At 43.0% G+C, this 19,438-nt stretch overlaps 1 protein-coding gene across 2 annotated transcripts in view; it reads left to right on the top strand.

Moving 5' to 3' along the window:
* Positions 1–43: 43 nt before the first annotated feature.
* The window catches only part of LOC120913779, a 61,455-nt gene continuing 42,060 nt past the window's right edge, over positions 44–19,438 (top strand). The window contains exons 1-4 of one of the 2 annotated variants that reach the window (XM_040323994.1): positions 44–173; positions 3,718–3,798; positions 3,959–4,042; positions 13,475–13,763. In XM_040323994.1, coding sequence (XP_040179928.1) covers positions 3,972–4,042; positions 13,475–13,763 — 360 coding nt within the window. In that variant the 5' untranslated portion in view covers positions 44–173; positions 3,718–3,798; positions 3,959–3,971. The remainder of the gene's footprint in view (positions 174–3,717; positions 3,799–3,958; positions 4,043–13,474; positions 13,764–19,438) is intronic. The other variant, XM_040323987.1, reaches the window with a different exon arrangement.

Genomic DNA, 19,438 nt, shown 5'->3' with positions numbered 1-19,438 from the left:
CTGTTCATAAAAAAAAAAGGACCCCTGTACGCTGGTCTGTCTTCTCTACTGCCTGATGCTTGTTCAGTGTTCTGAGCTTCTTTGACCGAAGGGTGAAAATGCGATAAACATACAGCAGTAAGGAATTTCATGTACCGAACTACATAACGGGGCATTCCGCGTCTGGTATTAGGGTAAGTAGAACGTCAATGACGGTGGGAAATGTCGCCTGTAACGGGTGTCGTCCGCCATGTTGCTGGTGGGGATAGTCACCTAAACGGATGTACTTGCAGTGGATTGGGGATACTCTGACTGTATAGTGTGTGTTAATAATAGGCTTTATTAGGTTAAGATTAATAAACCCAAAAATAAAACGGTAATAGATTGCAGTTTACCATTCCTTAGATGTGGTGGCTGCATTTGTTTTCTTTATTTCAGGTTTTTCCTTTATTTTTACCTGGTGATTAGAGATGAGCTTGAGTATCCTCCAAACTCATCTTCTTAATGGGTTTGGACGTGTGTCTGGACCAACCTGAGCTATCCCACAGTGATGCCGACAGCCAATCATAAGTGAGGAAGAAGGCATTCCCTGCCCCACAGTCGCACGCATGCAAGGGGCGTGTATACATGCAGCTGCGGGCCAGGAAATGCCTCCGCCACCTATGGTCGGCTTTGACAGCTTCTCAGTAGGGTAGCTCAGGCGTGCTCGGATCGAACCCGCCAGCAAGCCGTCACTGCTAGGGTTGCCGCCTCATCCCTTTAAACCCAAACAGATATGCAGGGCCATCTTAATAGCATCATGGGCCCCTGGGCAAAGTAATGCTCTGGGGCCCCTACAATGGAGACAGTGCAGGTAAACAGACATCAAGTAAGGTAGGAGGCAGACAAGCGGAGCTTCCCCTTTGGGGGTGGAGCTCCGCATTAAAGTGGTCATAAACCCTTATAGACCACTTTATGCTACAGGTAAGTCTATAATAAGGCTTACCTGTAGCTACCCAGAATATCTCCTTAACCTGCACGGTTTAGGAGATATCTCCTGTCCCCTGCATGTGCCGATGTCATTGGCACATGTGCACTGGGGCAAACTGTGTGCCATTACCAGTGACTCCCGCACACATGCTCCGGCCAATCACGGCGCTGGAGCCGCGATACCCGGAAGTAACCCCGGGAGAGATTTCGGCCGCCAGAGCGGTGTACGAGGATGCAGGGGGTTCGATCTCAGGTAAGTAATCCATAATGAGCTAGTATGCTATTTTCGGGGCAGCGTGGGCTCAAGGACCAGCTGCTTTGGGGAAAGTGCAGGGGCCCCACATGCAGTTGGGGCCCCTGGGCAGTGCCCAGGTGTGCCCTCTCATTAAGAAAGCCCTGCACATATGAATTACACATGTTCTGAGGCTAATTAAATGCAGATAAGCAGCAAGTGAGTTTAGGGAGGTAATTGCTTTTCTGATGAGCAGAAGAGAGGTTTACTGGAGATTCAGGTGAGACACTGACACCCCTTAGGGGATAAACTATGAATGGGGCATAACACATTATTATGCATGGGATCTTTCTCTCTCACTTCCCTTACCTTAATCAGCCACATAACCTGTGTAATTAATGTGTTCTATTTTAAAGGGATACGGTGGCAACCCTAGTGACATTGCTCACTCATTGTACTATCTACCAAGGGGCAGTAACTACAAACACTTCCTCACCTCTATTACAATAGTGAGAAGGTGTTTTGCAGTTCACAAACTTTGGCTGAAAATTATGAGATTGCTTCAGATTTCAGCTCAGTGCACAGAACGTTACTGAAATCTCAGCAGGATCATCAAGTATTTTCTATGCTTGCAGAAAATGTTGAAAAAACAAAACAAATTCACCCACCAATTTAAAGGCTGGTACACAGGCCAAATTCAACAGCCGACATTTGACCAGTTTGTACAGCAGCCAAATCCAACAGAAGCCAGCCTAACGTCCGGATTCTGTCAAATGGGCATGCTGGAAAACCAACAGCCAACCGGTTTCCGTTCAGCGCAAGTGCTGATCAGTGTGTCCTAGCGGTGGGGGCGGTCCCTCTGTCAAAATACAATGACACAGTAGGGGAGATCACTGTACTAATATCGTTTGTGTTAGTACAATGATCTGTGAGTTTTTTTTTTTTTCATTCAGCCCACTGAACGAATATGACACAAATATGTGAACCTAGCCTAAGGACATTTTTGCTGATAGGCTTAGATATCATTTAGGTGCAGTAGCCCATAGAAACCAATCTATTCCTGGTCTGACTTTAAAAGAGTGGAGTTTTATTGCAATTAAAGCTGGATTCCAGGACAAGTAAAAGTCCTTCCTTTTGTAGGGCTGCCCCTACACTGCAAGGGTTAAATGCTTGTTTCTGTCTGGGGACCAGGTAAAGCAGTTTTGCTTACCTGATCCTCTGGCACCTCTGTGCTGCTAGACTGGCCCCCTCCTCCCCTATGCTCCAGTTATCTAAGGTCCTCTGGCATCACCAAGACCAATGCAGGGAGAATAGCCTTGGGTGTGAGAACACCAGGGGATACTTCACAGCCGGAGCGGAGGATAAGAAAAGTAAAATAGCTTTTACCATTTCCTAGACAGAAGTGGACACTTTTGGGTAGATTCAGAAAGACTTACGATGGGCGTATCTGTAGATACACCGTTGTAAGTCTGAATCCGCGCCGTCGCAACTTTAAGTGTATGCTCAAACTGAGATACGCTTAAATGTTGCTAAGATACGACCGGCGTAAGTCTCCTACGCCGTCGTATCTTAACTGCATATTTACGCTGGTCGGTAGGGGCGTGTACGCTGATTTACGCCTAGAATATGAAAATCAGCTAGATACGCCTATTCACGAACGTACGCCCGGCCGTCGCAGTACAGATACGCGGTTTACGTAAGGGGTTTTCAGGCGTAAAGATAAACCACCAAAAACATGGCGCAGCCAATGTTAAGTATGGACGTCGGAACCGCGCCGAATTTTTCGAATTTGACGTCGTTTGCGTAACTCGTCCGTGAATGGGGCTGGCCGTAATTTACGTTCACGTCGAAAGCATGACGATTTGCCGACGTCATTCGGAGCATGCGCACTGGGATACGTCACAGTTAATATACATAAAACACGCCCACAGCTTCAAGATTTGAATTAGGCGGGCTTACGCCGTCCCTAATTCACTACGCCGCCGAAGTTAAAATCTTTGAAAATACCATACTCGCCTCTCAAAGTTACGGCGGCGTAGCGTATAGGAGATACGCTACGCCCGCCTAAAGGTACGTGAATCTACCCCTTTCAGTGTGGATGCAGCACCACTGCATGGAAAGACATTTTAGTTTTCCAAGAGTTGGCCTTTAAAGCGGAACTCCAAGTTTTGGCACCCTCCTGTCATACATTTAGGCTGGGTTTACACCAGTGTGAATTGAATGCGGTTTTCCTCCGCATCCAATTCGCATGTCAGGAGATCGTGACCGGCGCACACATCTCAGGAGCGGCTCTGGTGCGAAATGTACAGGAGTCCTGTGCGTTTTCTTGTCCGTTTCAGCCAAAAAATGCAGGCTGAAATCGAACCTGAAACCGTGAATAAAGACGCACTGGACCCCTTCTGTGAGCCACTCTGTTCCTCAGTGTGAACCCAGCCTAAAGGTCTAACTCATCACCACTTTGTACTAAAAATACGCTCAATATGTAGCTGAATGTTTGTTTAAAAATGATTCTTAGAAAATGTTTATTCAATTTGCAGGCAGCTCAAGTCCTGCTCCAGATACATCTATTTGCATCCATTTTTTGTGTGATAATCTGCCTATTTTACATGGCATCGGTGGTAAGCTAAATTCTCAACTCTGCACTGCTAGATAAATGTAAAAAATACACACATTTAGGAGCTTATTTTGTTCAATTTTGTAAATGTAGCACCAACTGTACAAAGGAGTGTGCATTATGAACAATTACATGACTTTTTCATTTTACTTTCTACACTATAGACTACGAACAAGTATGCCAATGACATGCGTGGCATATGGCTGCAATAATCACTTTGTCAGAGGATGTGGGAAACAGTTTTTCAGGTAAACAGTTTAATTTCTATCAGTTTATTATACAGGTAGCCGTACAAAATCGGAAACAAATTTCATTAACAATCGCTCCATAACAATATGATATATCATTTTGCAATTGATTGGCTTACAAATGCATCCCGATTTCACCTGTTCATCAGATATGACCACCAAACACTAAGGCCTTGTTCACACGGGCGGAGCAGAAATTAAAAGACAGATCGCGCTCTTCAAAAATTGCTCTAAATCAGTATTCTCAAACCAATCACAATATAAGGTGCTATAATAAAACAAAAATGGAATATTTTACAACAAAAAAAACTAAAATGGAATAGATTCATAATTATATTAAAAACTTTCAGATGATCTTACTAAGAGGTATAAGGCAAAACTATTAAGGCTTATAAACAAAGCAAAAAGGGCATACTAAGTTAAAAAGAAGCTAAATTTCTCAACAAAGAGGCCACTTAAGCTACCTGTAATTTATCAATTACTGAAAATACACAAAAATAGGGAAAGACCACCAGTGAGACCTATAGTTAGGCCTGGTACACACGATAGGATTGATCCGCGGATACGGTCCGCCGGACCGTATCCGCGGATAAATCCTCTGGCGGATTTGGATCCATTGGCATGTACTCACCATCGGATCCAAATCTGCGCGGAATTCAACCGCGGTGACGTGTCGCGCCCTCCCCGCGATGATGACGCGGCAACGTGCGCGACGCTGTCATATAAGGAAATCCACGCATGCGTCGAATCATTACGACGCATGCGAGGGACGGGTTCGGACGGATCGATCCGGTGAGTCTGTACAGACCACCGGATCGATCCGCTGGAGCCGATTCCAGCGGATAGATTTGTTAGCATGCTTACAAATTTTTATCTGCTGGAAATCGGAAATATCCACTGGAACCAGGGGATCTATCCGCTGAAACCGATCCGCTGAGATTTTTCAGCGGATGGATCCTCTCGTGTGTACATATAGGGGGCTTTATTGGGGCTTTATAGCGTTAAAAATAGCGCCTGCAAAGCGCCCTAAAACAATTGCTCCTCACACTCCAGTGTGAAAGCTCGAGGGCTTTCACACTGGAGCCGTGCGCTGGCAGGACGTCAGAAAAAGTCCTGCCAGCAACTTCTTTGGAGCAGTAAACTCACCGCTCCTAATGCGCTCCTGCCCATTGAAGTCAATGGGCAGCGCCGCCGTACCGCCAGGAAAACGCTGATATAGCTAGTGGGGGGTTAAAAGCGCCCCACTAGCGGCCGAATAGTGCCGCAAATCCGATGGTAAAGCGCCGCTAAAAATAGCGGCGTTTTACGACCGACGCTAGGGGCGATACAGTGTGAAAGGGCTCTTAAGACAACACTAGATGGCAAATCAGATTTAAAACGCACAAAATAAATTTTTAATTAAAGCATTGGAATAAGCGATGACTAACAACTATTGTTGCCATGGGGGATCTTACTACAATCAAATTAAAGGAGTAGCCATGGGGGCTACTATCCCCCCAGTGTGGCTAATAAGTTAGATCAGTGGGAGGAAAGCGAGATCTATGGTGGAAATAGACAAGAAATGGCCTTATATCAAAGGTTTATAGATGACATAGTCATCTTATGGAAAGGATCGGTAAAGGGATTGGAAGAATTTGTGGAGGACATTAATAGTAACTAGCATGGATTTGTATTTACAGCAGGTTGGAGTCATGAAATTGTATTTTTCTTGATTTTCTCTTAAACAAGAATGAAGGAATAATAGATACTAAAACCTTTTTCAAAGATACGGACTGCAACAGCTACATATCTATGAGAAGCTGTCACCATCCTATATGGTTGGGAGGAATTGCCAAGGGCCAACGTATGCGTAAAAGGCGGAATTGTAGCAATATTGCAGATTTTTATCAACAATCAGACATATTATTAGAAAGGTTTAAAGAAAAGGGTTATACAAACTAGATCTTAACAACGGTTAAAAATACAGTTCAAGAAATGGATAGAAAGGCACTTTTGACTGACATAATTAGGAATAACTGTTTGATATGGCCTTTCTAACTGATTTCAATAGAGATTATAAGTCCATCGAAGGTATAATTAAAAAAACACTGGCCTATACTCCTGAAAGACAAAACTTTAGACAAGCTACTTCCTGCCAAGTCAAAATGTATTTATCAAAGAGCCCACAGTTTAGGATAATACGTAATATATTAGATCCCCCTAAAAGAACCTGCACTTTTTTGTACCAGATTGGTTTCTTTTCTTGTAGAAGGTGTAATGCATGTAAAACGGTCAAAAATACATTTAGGAAGGCCACTACATTTAGGTCCAAATATGCAGGCAAAGAATATAAGATAAAGAAGTTCATAACTTGTTAGAGTGATCATGTTGCATGCTTATTGTGTCATGGTATCCAGTATGTGGGTCATACCACAGTGAAATTAGGTGTTAGAATAAATTAAAGGGGAGTTCCAGTCATTTTTAATGTTTTATTAAACAAAAAGTGTAGCTGCTGGCTTTTAATAAACAGACACTCGCCTGCTCCACGTTCCAGCGACTTGCCGCCCGGAGCTCCGCTCCTCTCCCCCCTCTTCGGCCAGGCGCCATCATTTCTAGTGTGGGCACCCGGCCGTGACAGCTTTCGGCTTCACGGCCGGGCACTCTGCGCTCTATGAGTGGTCAGGCGATCGCCTGGGACCTGTCACATGTCCCAGGCGATCGCCTACAGGGAGGGGCCGCCGTAGGCGATATGACATATCGCCTAAGCGGTCCCTGGGTGGAAGGAGGAAGTGGGACAGGAAGTCCCACTCCTACTGAAGCCCCCACTCCCCCCCCCCCCCCCCAAAAAAAAAATTACATGCCAAATGTGGCATGTAAGGCCCATACACACGGTCGGACAAAACTGATGAGAATGGTCCGACGGACCGTTTTCATCGGTTCACCGCTGAAGTGGCCTGATGGTCTGATGTGCGTACACACCAATTTTTCCAAAAACCGATCGGGTCAGAACGCGGTGACGTAAAACAAACGACGTGCTGAATAAAACGAAGTTCAATGCTTCCAAGCATGCGTCGACTTGATTCTGAGCATGCGCGGGTTTTGAACCGATGCTTTTCTGTACTAACCATCGGTTTGGTCCGATGGGGCAGCGGTCCATCGGTTCGGTTTTGAAGCATGTTTTAAAATTTTGGACCGAAGGAAAACAGACCGATGGGCTATACACACGGTCGGTTTGGACCGATGAAACTGAACCTCGGTCCATTCTCATCGGTTTTGTCCGACCGTGTGTACGGGGCCTAAGGGGGCAAGGAGTGGTTTAGGCGGAAGTTCCACTTTTGGGTGGAACTCCGCTTTAAGCAACATTATTGCACAATCATCATCTATTTCTCCTATCGCTGTGTGTCTAGACTTTTCTTCTCCCCACACTTTGGGGATAACCTAATTATTCACAGTACAAATCTGTGCACAGGATCTCCCAATATATAGTTTCCATGGTGCATCAGGTCCTCCTTCCAGGTCTGACAGGCTACGCTTTACCCCTGTAATGCCGCGTACACACGACCGTTTTTTGGGATGTAAAAAAATGAAGTTTTTTTTAATGTCATTAAAAACGACCATGTGTGGGCTCCAGAGCACTTTTCACGACGTAAAAAATGTCCATTAAAAATTTAGAACATGCTCTAATTTTTCACTTCATTTCTAACGTTGTCGTTTTCAACGTCGTAAAAAAATGGTCGTGTGTGGGCTTTAACGACGTGAAAAAAACGCGCATGCTCAGGAGCAAGTTATGAGACGGGAGCACTCATTCTGGTAAAACTAGCGTTCGTAATGGAGATAGCACATTCATCACGCTGTAACAGACTGAAAAGCGCAAATCGTCTTTTACTAACACGAAATCAGCAAAAGCAGCCCCAAGGGTGGCGCCATCCGAATGGAACTTCCCCTTTATAGTGCCGTCGTACGTGTTGTACATCACCGCACTTTGCTAGAGCATTTTTTTTTCACGATCGTGTGTAGGCAAGGCTGGTTTAACAAGTCGCTGGAACGTGGAGCAGGTGAGTATCTGTTCATTTAAAAGCCAGCAACTACACTTTTTGTACTTTTGTTTTGTAGACTAAGCATGTCTATGGATGTCACTGGTCCCCAAAAAGTGTCAGTTATTTGTCCGATTTGTCCACCGCAATACCGCTCATTATAAGTCGCTGATCGCTGCCATTACTAGTAAAAAAAAATTTAAATACCTATTGAGATTTTTTACAAAAAATATGTAGCAGAATATATATTGGCCAAAATTGATGAAATTTTAAAACATTTTTTGCATTTGTTTATTGGTTATGTTTTATAGCAAAAACTAAAAAATATTGTTTTTTAAATTAAAATTGTTGGTCTTTTTTTGTTTATAGCGCAAAAAATAAAAACAGCAGAGGTGATCAAATACCACCAAAAGCTCTATTTGTGGGAAAAACAAAAAAAAATGTTTTCTGAGTACAGTGTAGCACGACTGCGCAATTGTCAGTTAAACACAGTGCCGTAACCCAAAAGATGGCCTGGTTATGAAGGGGGTAAAAACTTCCGGAGCTCAGGTGGTAATAGGGTTTATTGGGAAGAAATATGTGGACGTTTTTTTGCATTCTCCAATACAGCCACTAGAGGTCCTCATAGAGATGAATGGGAAGAGGGGGTTGGCATCTAAAATGTATGTTATTTATTTTTAGGTTACTAGATGTCCTCTTTAGGTCATAGGTTCACATTAGTGATAGTGGATCGGATGTCTTAACCTACTTCCACCACTACCAATGTATCAAAATATATATTTTTCGTTTATTTTATTAAATATTTTTTTATATATTTTTTTTAATAATGATGATTCATAAAGTTAGTATAGGAGATGAATGGATAACCTTTAGGCCCCTTTCACACTGGGGCGTTATTCGAGCGAAGCCTCATCTGCAATCCCAATGTGCTGGTAAAGCACCGCTAAGAACCCTAATGTTTTAAGGAGTTTTTGCAGTGCCTCAGTGTGAAAGGGTAAGGCGTTTTTACAGCGCTTTTAATTCATTTCAATGGAGAGGGGCGTTTTTGGAGCAATTTTTTCAGCGCCCAAAAGCTGCTCCAAAGATGCTGCTTGCAGGACTCAGTGTGAAAGGGTCCATTGAGATGCATGGAGAGCGTTTTATGAGCGTTTTAATAGCGATATTTTTATCGCTTCAGTGTGAAAGGGGTCTTAGAGATGGGATGGTCCTGATTTTGATTGGATTGGAAATGTATGTATGGACGGAAAATGGGGTATATAAGAGGAGGTAACGTGACCCCCTGATGATGTCAGACATCTGCTAACGAATTGCGTGGGGTGGGACTTCCCAAGACACATAATTTCTGGCTTCTGGGACGCAGGTGGAGCGAAAACCAGTGTTCTTCAGTTCCGTTCCTTATTGATGTTTGTGTTTATTGTGTACAATATGTACATTTTTTTTTTTTCTGCAATTAACATTTGAAATACTACACTATGAGGGAATCTTTCAAGTCTCACCCTTGCAAATGAGATTTATAAAGGATAATTTAAAGACGCAGCAATGTCTTTTAAGATGTGTTGATTTAGAATCACTTTAAAAGGACATTGATGGAGGATTCATTTTAACTTCTACTCGGGGATACACTTACTTGAAGCAGTTTTGACCCTCTTTAAAAAAAGAGGTCAAATATTTCTGGTAAGCGTTTTCACCTGGGAGCACTATCTTTCCATTAAAGCAGTGTTTCACTACCTGGGGGTCAAATGATGATTTTCCAGGGGTCACCAAATCCTGGGCTATTCCTGAAGCCTGCATCACTCTCCCAGCCTTTTTTGCGACCACCCAGGAGGGCTGTCCCTGGAGCCTGCAGCCACCCACTCAGCCTCTTTGCAGGCACCCATTCAGTTCAGGCCATGGCTGGGGGGCAAAAACTAGAGGTCAGCTGACTGGTGAGCAATGTGAAGTGGGAGGGGCTGGAGGAGTCCCTATCTCCTAATTTCAGCATAGGTGTCACTGCTACGAGACACCACAAAGTTGGAAACACCGTGAAGCCAGAGACACAGTGAGTGACACACTACCTGTGATTATAGTTGCCATTAAAAGGACTCAGGGAGCGCTAAATGTCTGTGGGTTAGGGGCGCAAACTACAAGTCTTGCCTTGGGTGCTGACAACCCACGCTACGAAAATTATTTTACTGTTAGGGGTCCCCACAACTTGGGAAATTTTTATCAAGGGGTCACGGCACTAGTAGGTTGAGAACCACTGCATTAAATTATAGTTAGAATTTTTGGAGTTTCTCATCACAGAATCACCATTTTCATCACAGCAAGCACCTTTATGGGAATCACAGCAAGCATCATAAGGATCTTCGTATATCTCCTTTGCAGTGGATATAAAAAGTCTACACACCCCTGTTAAAATTTCAGGTTTCTGTGATAAAAAACAAAAAAAAAAAACGACAAAGATAAATCATTTTTAGAACTTTTTCCACCTTAAATGTGACCTATGATATTGATTTAGAGTTTTTTTTTTTTTTTTTTTTCTGATGTGCGCGGTTTGTCTTTTAATTTTGGTTTAATTATCCAGCTTTCCTTAGCTTAAAGACTTGCAGATTTCCTTAAACTGTTTATATTATTGGGGCTCATTATTATATACAGTAGTTAAGCATAAGTAAGTGTGAGGGTCATGTTTTTTCCTGCACAGAATGCACCATTGTTCCATGGATCTGCATGAAGGCAGTCCCATTTATGTCAGTTAGGATGCAGCATCAGCATGGACACAGCCGCTGCTCCCAGTTTGACAGGCATGTGGCAGCAGGTCCCCAAACACACACTGTCTGCATTTGTGGACCCTCACTTGCATGCGCTCATGCCCACCAATGTCACATTTAAAGCAGCAGTTGTGCCAATCTTTACTTCACAGACAATCTGACTCTCTCTAAGATGCTCTCATCATGTTACCCAATCATGTTATTGACCTGTTGCTAATTAACTTTATTAGCTGCAAAATGTTCTTCCATGTTAGTACCACTTACATTGACAGCTTTTTTGTTGCCCTGTCCCAATTATTTCGAGACATGTTGCTGCCATCAATTTCAGAATTATATTTTTCTTAAAATGGTACATTTTCTCAGTTTAAACATTTGGTAAGGTTTTTTATTTTCTATTGCAAATTAAATATGGGTTCATGAGATTTGCAAATCATTGCATTTGTTTTTTATATAGATTTTACACAGTGTCCTAACTTTTTTTTAAATAATTGTAGGCACTGAGACCTATGCACCTACACAGGTTTAACTGGATGGACTATTGTCCTAATTCAACCTTACCTAATATGTAACTATTACATCTACCGACTGCTGAGACAGTGGCATTTATTACCCCTACTAACCACTAAGGTGTTGGCCCATTTGTTACTGCCAATTATACAGAGGTATTTATTCCTACAGATCACTTACATTGGAGTATTTTTTACTCCCACTGTGGCAGGGACATTTATTGCTCAGACTAATCACTGAAACGGGGGCAATCTTTTTACTCCTACTGAACACTGACACCTGGGTATTCACTACCCCTACGGACATCTTACACTAGGAAATGTATTATCCCTATTGACACCAGGGCATATATTACTTTTACTGACCTTTGCCAGCAGGGTATTTATTATTCCTACTAACGCCTGATGCTGGGGCTTGTTTTCCTCCAACTGACCTCAATTTTTTTTATTCCTTCTAGCCACAGTTTAGCCCCAGTCTGAGGGACAGTGGACTGGTCCTTTGTGTAAAGGATGAGTAAGTTTCTAGCCTTTCCTCCCTGAACTAACCTAGCCCCCCTCTTTCCCCAGATGCCTGCTTACCTACATCTGATGGCAGCAGCAGTTTATTTCTTTTACACAATTTTATGGGGGAAAGAGGGTTAGGGCCAGGACACCCTTGAGTAGTTGCAAGTTCAATTAGCAGACTCAGAGGCCCGGATTCAGGTAGATTTGCCCCTTATTTACGGAGGCGCAGGGCAGCGTTTTTGCCCTGCGCCCCCACAAATTTACTGCGCTACCCGCGATTCACGGAGCAGTAGCTCCGTAAATTGCGTGTGCGCTGTGTAAACTTGCCCTGCGTAAGGGCGCCTAATGTAAATGATCCCGTAGGGGGCGGGAATCATTTAAATTAGGCGCGCTCCCACGCCGAGCGTAGAGCGCATGCTCTGTCGGGAAACTTTCCCGACGTGCATTGCGGCAAATGACGTCGCAAGGACGTCATTTGCTTCAAAGTGAACGTGAATGGCGTCCAGCGGCATTCACGAATCACTTACGCAAACGACGTAGATTTCAAATATCGCGACGCGGGAACGACGGGTATCCTTTAGCATTGGCTGCGCGTGCTATTAGGATGTGCAACCTTACGCGAAACCCGACGTACGCAAACTACGTAAACTCGCGCAACGTTGTGAATCGGTGTTAGTATGCAATTTGCATACTATACACTGAGCACAATGGGAGCGCCCCCTAGCTGTCATCGCTAGAATGCAGCCTAAGATATGCGTGGCATAAGAGCCTTATGCCACGCAGATTTTAGGCTGCAGTCTGCGTTACAATGTTCCTGAATCGGGAGCATTCGTAACGCCGGGGCAAGTAAGCAATTGCGCTGTGTAACCTATGGTTGCACAGGCGCAATTGCTTCTTGAATCCTGGCCAGAGACTTCACTAGGAGGATAGCCGTGCAGGGAAAGGCCTCCAGCAAGAAGCCACATCTGCATATGCAGGAATGCTGTTTCCTATGGCAACAGTCTAACAGTCTTTACCAGTTCCTAACACAAAACGTAACAGTTCTTTCACCTTCACTACAACTTCTTGTAGTTCTTCAGCCCACTGAGCTCCCGGTCTCTCACTAGACCCACTGATTCACTGCCACTGAATCCCATGAGCTCCTCCAATCTTCACAGTGATATCTTCCTAAAAAACAAAACAAAAAAAAACAGGCATTTGGGAGGCGGCAGGATTATCTGAATGCCTGATCGTGGTTGTTTAGCTGCACTCTGAAAAGTGATCCCCCAGGGATCGCATTTCAGAAGATGTGCAAGTGTGAACTTAGCCGTAAACTTTATGTGCCGCTGAAACACAGGTACTGTATATACTGTATTTGCTCTTCTTTTCCTTAACATTGTGTCAGGCCTGTTGGTTAGCTACAGACATTTTGGCATGCTAAGTGGTTGAAAAGCTGAATGAACTTCATGTCAAATCTTCAAAATGTGGTCTGTTTACAAAGGATTTAATCAATCCTGGATATAAAATGAGTACAGGTTCCCATTGTATTAGCAAAATATATATAAAAAAAATGAGTAGGCGGTCTAACTATATTGTCATTTATCTATAGGCAAAATATCAGATTTAAGTGGACTGACCCATGAGAATAGATTATATATACACATATATATTTATAACATACAGGTTTCCAATTAAAGATCCTGAACGGGTCTCCAAGTGGGTTACAGCAATCCGACGGAAAAATTGGAAACCCTCTGCATCCAGCAGAATCTGCAGTGATCATTTTACTGACAAAGATTACATGTTACGTCCCGGGGCCATGGTGCCACGTCTACGGCTCGATGCTGTGCCTTCTATTTTCAATGGATTTCCAAAGCATCTCAAAGAGAGGCTAGAAAGGAAGAAGAAAAAGAAAGCTGATGATCAAGTAGTTATAATTTGTAATCAAATGGAGACTCAAAATACAGATCGGGTAAGTAAGTACACTGCGACATTATGTTTCATATAGCATGTTGTACCATTACGGCACCCATGGGCTTTTTAATGAAGCAGAGAGCAATGGAAAAGGTTTAGTTAGATATAATGGAAAGCATCTCTGTTAGTTTACCTGCACAAAACTGTGATATGTATATGTGATTGCACCTCTTTGCACTTTTTGTGTATCCAAACAATCTAGAAGTGATGTTTTTTTTTTTTTCATGCACTTTTGTCTTTTAAACATACCTCCCAACTTTTTGAGATGGGAATGAGGGACACCTATCTTCAAAAGTATGTATCCATAGTACACACCCCTTTCCATGCCCCCTTAAAGAAGAATTGGACAAAAAAACAAGATTGGGTAAACCCACAAGTGCTTTTTTACCACTACTATTCCTTTATATTGGCTTTTGGAATTTACAAATGCAGCAATTTAGAAATCAGATGAAAGGTTTAGCACTGAGAACTTTTTGATAGATAAAAAGTGCATGTTATATACATCTATATAGATCAGGCCACAACGAGGGGCAAATGAGGAGGAATGAGGGACAGAGAGACATTGTTCCAAATCGGGGACAGTCCCTCAAAATCAGGGACAGTTGGGATCTATGTTTTTTAAAGTTTTATTGCAGAAGGGTGGTGAGGATTAGGAATCCCAGATACTGTAGCAGATCACGTATAGACTCTACAAGTCCAGATCAATGCCCTGCTTCACAGTGTCAGAAACTTTAAGCCGACCCGGAAAAAACTGTAAACGCTTTCCCAAATTTTAGTGCATTCTCCAAGTTAGTCACCAGGCCCTTCTAAGAGACCAGCCTTCTTCTTGGTTCTCTCCAGCAAGGGGCTACCCTGCGTCGCCTCCTTGCACAGCTTCCCCCCAGACCAGGCAGGACAGCTTCAGGACCACTTCAGCATACATTAGGCCCCAAAACAGACTATTGGACCTTACAGCAGAGCTCCATCCAGCAGCACTTTTTTAGGCCTCAGCCCAGGGGAAGAGAGCGAGCACATGGCCTGTCCCGAATGTTTATATCCTTCCCTAGCATGCACCAGTGGCATAAACCTCCTACTGGTTTGGCTGAAGAAAATATAAATATTCATAACTTGGTTTTGATTGTGAGATTTAATAATATGGCCAGTGATACCAGTGAAATCTGCTGGCAACAGTGAGAAATCACAAGCCAATTTAAGGGAAAAAAACAGGTGAAAAACTATACAGTCAGTCTGAGCGAACTACAGCTCAGCCCAAAACTAAATTTAGATGGTAGCCCCTGATTAGGACAACGGGGCTACATATATATTTATTTAAAGTTTTTCTCTCAGTAAATTCTATGTGTATTGCTAGAATAATCTGTCTAAGATTTTGCTGACACTGAGTGCAGTGTCATTTGATCTCCATTACCTGAGTAGTGATCACAGGAAACCATCACTGTGTTCTTTAATGAAAGACTATAACACATATACAGGGGGTCCCGACTTACGAACAAGTTAGGGGCCCAGATTCAGGTAGAATCACGCAATATTTGCGTGGGCAAAGAGCAAAGATTTTTCTCTGCGCCCACGCAAATATTTTGAAATGCCCGCGATTCACGGAGCAGTTGCTCCGTAAATTGCGCGGGCGATATGCTAAATAGCCCTGCGTAAGGGCGCCTAATGTAAATGATCCCGCCGGGGGCGGGAATCATTTAAATTAGGTGCGCTCCCGCGCCGAGCGAACAGCACATGCTCCGTCGGGGAAACTTTCCCGACGTGCATTGCGGCAAATGACGTCGCAAGGACGTCATTTGCTTCTAAGTGAACGTGAATGGCGTCCAGCGCCATTCACGGTTCACTTACGTAAACGACGTGAAATTTTAATTTCACGAGCGGGAAGCGCAGCCATACTTTAGCATTGGTTGCGCCTGCTATTAGCAGGAGCAGCCTTATGCTAAAGTCGCCGTACGGAAACTCCGTACCTTGCGTGCGCAGGGCCCGCGCAACTTTTGTGAATCGGTGGTAGTATGCAATTTGCATACTATACGCCGATCACAATGGCCGCGCCCCCTAGCGGCCAACGCAAGAATGCAGCCTGGGATGTGAAGGCATAAGGAGGCTTATGTCTGTCATATCCTAGGCTGCAGTCGGTGTAACGAGGTTCCTGAATCAGGAGCACTCGTTACACCGGAGCAAGTAAGCCCTTGCGCCGCGCAACCTATGGTTGCGCGGGCGCAAGTGCTTCTTGAATCTGGCCCAGGGACTTTAGGGTTGTTCTGAAGTCGGAAATGTTCGTAAGTCGAAAACCGCATGCGCATAACGGCAATTACGATGTTTTCTGATGTTCCGTCGAAAATGGCTGCACATGCGCAGAACGGCAGATACGTCTCATTCGTAAGTAGGAGTTGTTTGGAAGTCGGGCGTTCGCAAGTCGGGGACCCCCTGTACAGCATTCTCACAATATATTACCATAGCCAAGGAAAAAGTGTTGATCATCACTGAAATATAAAAAAAAAAGCGTAGTGACAATATATATATATTTTTTCAAATCCTTCAATTTCCTATTACAAGATTTTTTTTTTTTTTTTTTGTGACATCAAAACTGAAAATCTCTGTATCAATCAGCATATACTGGTAATACAACTGTCTGACCTGGACATTTGCTTATTTACTCAGCAAAATTAGCTTTGAAAGAAAATATAATGTATACTACTTTATATGGCAGTAATGGCTTGCATCATTTCATGTATACTTTTGTTTATGAAAAGAACAATCCACAGTTTGTAACTGGTATACTGTATAAATGACTGTTGCCATTGCAATGTCTACCAACCGTTGAGAGCATTTTTTTTTTTCTAATGAATTGAACTATTGAATATAGACTGCCACTGCCCTGAAAGGACATGGCTGCCAAAATATAGGTCACAGCAGTATGGGGTATTGAATAACCAGTGACCTTGTTTCTAGGGTTTAGAGTCTAGACTAAGAGATATCTAAAAAAAATCAAACGAAAATGCATTGTATGGGTTTGAAATGAGAAATTTTAAATACTAAATATAGCCATTACTTTTTTTCATTACAGTGGGCAACTAATCTGCAATCCATAGAGCCTGTGTGTCACTTCCCACTCCCCTACTGCATCCTGTTTATTGACCTACAGATCAGGGAAGTTTAGATTACGGGAAGTTCCCATTGCATAAGGCCTTTTGCACACTACCACCTAAAAAATCTGCGTTTTTAAGCATACAGGATTTATTTTTATTTTTAACTTATCTAATAGCAGCCCATTGGTTTCATTGTACTTGTACACACAACCATGTAAACATGTGCTGCGTATAGATATGTATAAGAAAATACAGAAACCTGAGTTGCTGGTCTATGCACAAATAAGCGCATACAATGTTAATTTGAAAAGGGTACAATTCCTTTCCGATGGCTAGAATTAATTTTACTTGTGTGTAAATGCATGCAAAATAAACACAGGAAATCTAAGCCAGGAATACTGATGTTCAAACATGCGTACCTTGTGCAAGTACCCTCTTAGTTTAGACCTACTTAGTGGTATTGTGTCACTATAAAGAGGTGAATTTTTTTCCTGAAAATGAACTAGGGCTGTGTTATGCTGACATTTATACACCAAAACAAATATTTAAGGAAACTCATATTTTATTAGTAGCGTTAAATCATAATCAGCAGATAAAGTAAACAAGGCTGTTGTAAACCGCAGTTAAAAAAAAAAACTTCCCCTGCAAGGCAATGCATACTAGCACATTATGAAAGACTTACCTTAAAACAAAGCCCTCCAGCGGTGCACTGTAACTGCTGACAGGGCTCCCATCTTCACCTGGTCTTCCTTCTGGGTTTGCAGCCTCCAGCTACATGATTGGCTGGGGGCGCGATGATGTCACACTGCGCATGTGTGCGGTAGGCCCGCCGTTTACAGCACTGGCTTTGAAGGTCCGGCACAGTATTCTGGACCTTCAGAGCGCATGCGTTGGTGACATCACCAGCTGTGTGCAATATCAATATCTCCTAAACAGTGAAAGTTTAAGAGATGCTCACAGTACCTACATATAAGCCCTTATTATAGGCTTGCCTGTAGGTACAAGTGAAAAAACTGAGTTTACTACCACTTTAAAGTTTAAAGGGGCCCTGTCATTGGGTCATTCATTTCAACAACCATATTCTGATAATATTATACTATAGTATGTGCGCTTACATATACTGTATTATGCATGTTATTTAACTGTAAAAGAGTGCCTTGTGTAGACATCCATAAGCCCTGAGACTGCTGCTGGGTGCCACCATTTTGGATGCAATAAAAAACAAAGGTTTGGGACTTTATATGAGGCGCAGGGCATGTGAAGCCAAGCGCCTCTATTGCTGATTCTTGAGCAAAAAGGAGAGGAAGATGGGACTTTATATGAAGCATGCATCCAGGGAGATAATACAATAAGAATGACTCTGGCATGTACCTAATATACCCGTATCTGCCGGTGTATAAGGCGACCGGGGGTATAAGACGACCCCCTAATTTTACAGTTTTTTAGGATTTTTTGCCTGTACTCACCGTATAAGGCGACCCCCCCCCCCCCTCCTTCCGATGCTTCGGACGCTTCATATTTCTTCCTTCTGGAGCCATATTGTTCTTCCTTCTTGCTGGAGCTGGAGCTAATCATGGCAAGCGATGTATTCTATTAATGAATACAAAGCCTGCTTGGATTGGCAGAGGCTGTAACATCATCAGCCCGTGCCTCTCTGACTCTCAAAGCCAATCCGAGTAGGCTACTATATGTAGCCTGCTCGGATTGGCAGAGGTTGTTACTCCAATCCGAGCAGGCTCTGTATTCATTTGAATACATCGCTCACCGGGATTGACTAAGCGGTATATACTGTATGTAGCCAAAGCTACATACAGTATTACCGCACATCCAGCAGGCATCCGAGCAGCTGACCCGGCGTATAAGATGACCCCTGCTCTTTGGCCAGTTTTTTTAAGTGTAAAAGGTAGTCTTATACGCCAGCAAATACAGTAATAGAACTATGAATGTTGCATGAAAACATTGCATAACAACAATTGGCAATCAATAGTATATTTTTATACAAATAATTAATAACAATAACATGATAATATATTAGCATAATTAGTTCATACTGTAAACATTGAGGCGTGTCTCCATAGTAAATGACCATAACCCTGATTGATTGGTACAATCCAATTGGAATAAGAGGTAGTTAATAGTATTAATGCAATATATAAGCGAGGGGGCATCTATTGGCTCGACGGGTTTGATGTTCTTCCAGTTGGCGCCCAGATTCATAGGCATATCTGTAAGTAGTTTTAGGAAATTGTTTCCCCCCCACTCTCACTATATAAAGACCTACTATACGACCTTTTCACAATTAAAATATATGTTTCAATATTTATAGATATCTACTTCATACCTGCTCCTGAAGAGGGGCAGTCGCCACGAAACGTGTTGAGCCAATAGATGCCAGACTCATTCTTATCGTGTTATCTCCCTGGATGCATGCTTCATATAAAGTCCCATCCTCCTCTCCTTTTTCCTCATTTTGGATGTAATGTCAGCAGCTCCAGCAAATTCAGAGCTGCCACTCAAATGATACTATACTATAGAATATTATTTTTTGCTCCTCCTCCTCCTCCTCCTCTTGCAGCTACATATAAGGTTACAT

The sequence above is a fragment of the Rana temporaria genome, chromosome 1 (genome assembly GCF_905171775.1).
Source record: "Rana temporaria chromosome 1, aRanTem1.1, whole genome shotgun sequence".
NCBI lineage: Eukaryota > Metazoa > Chordata > Amphibia > Anura > Ranidae > Rana > Rana temporaria.
This window is presented reverse-complemented; position numbering and strand designations above follow the sequence as displayed.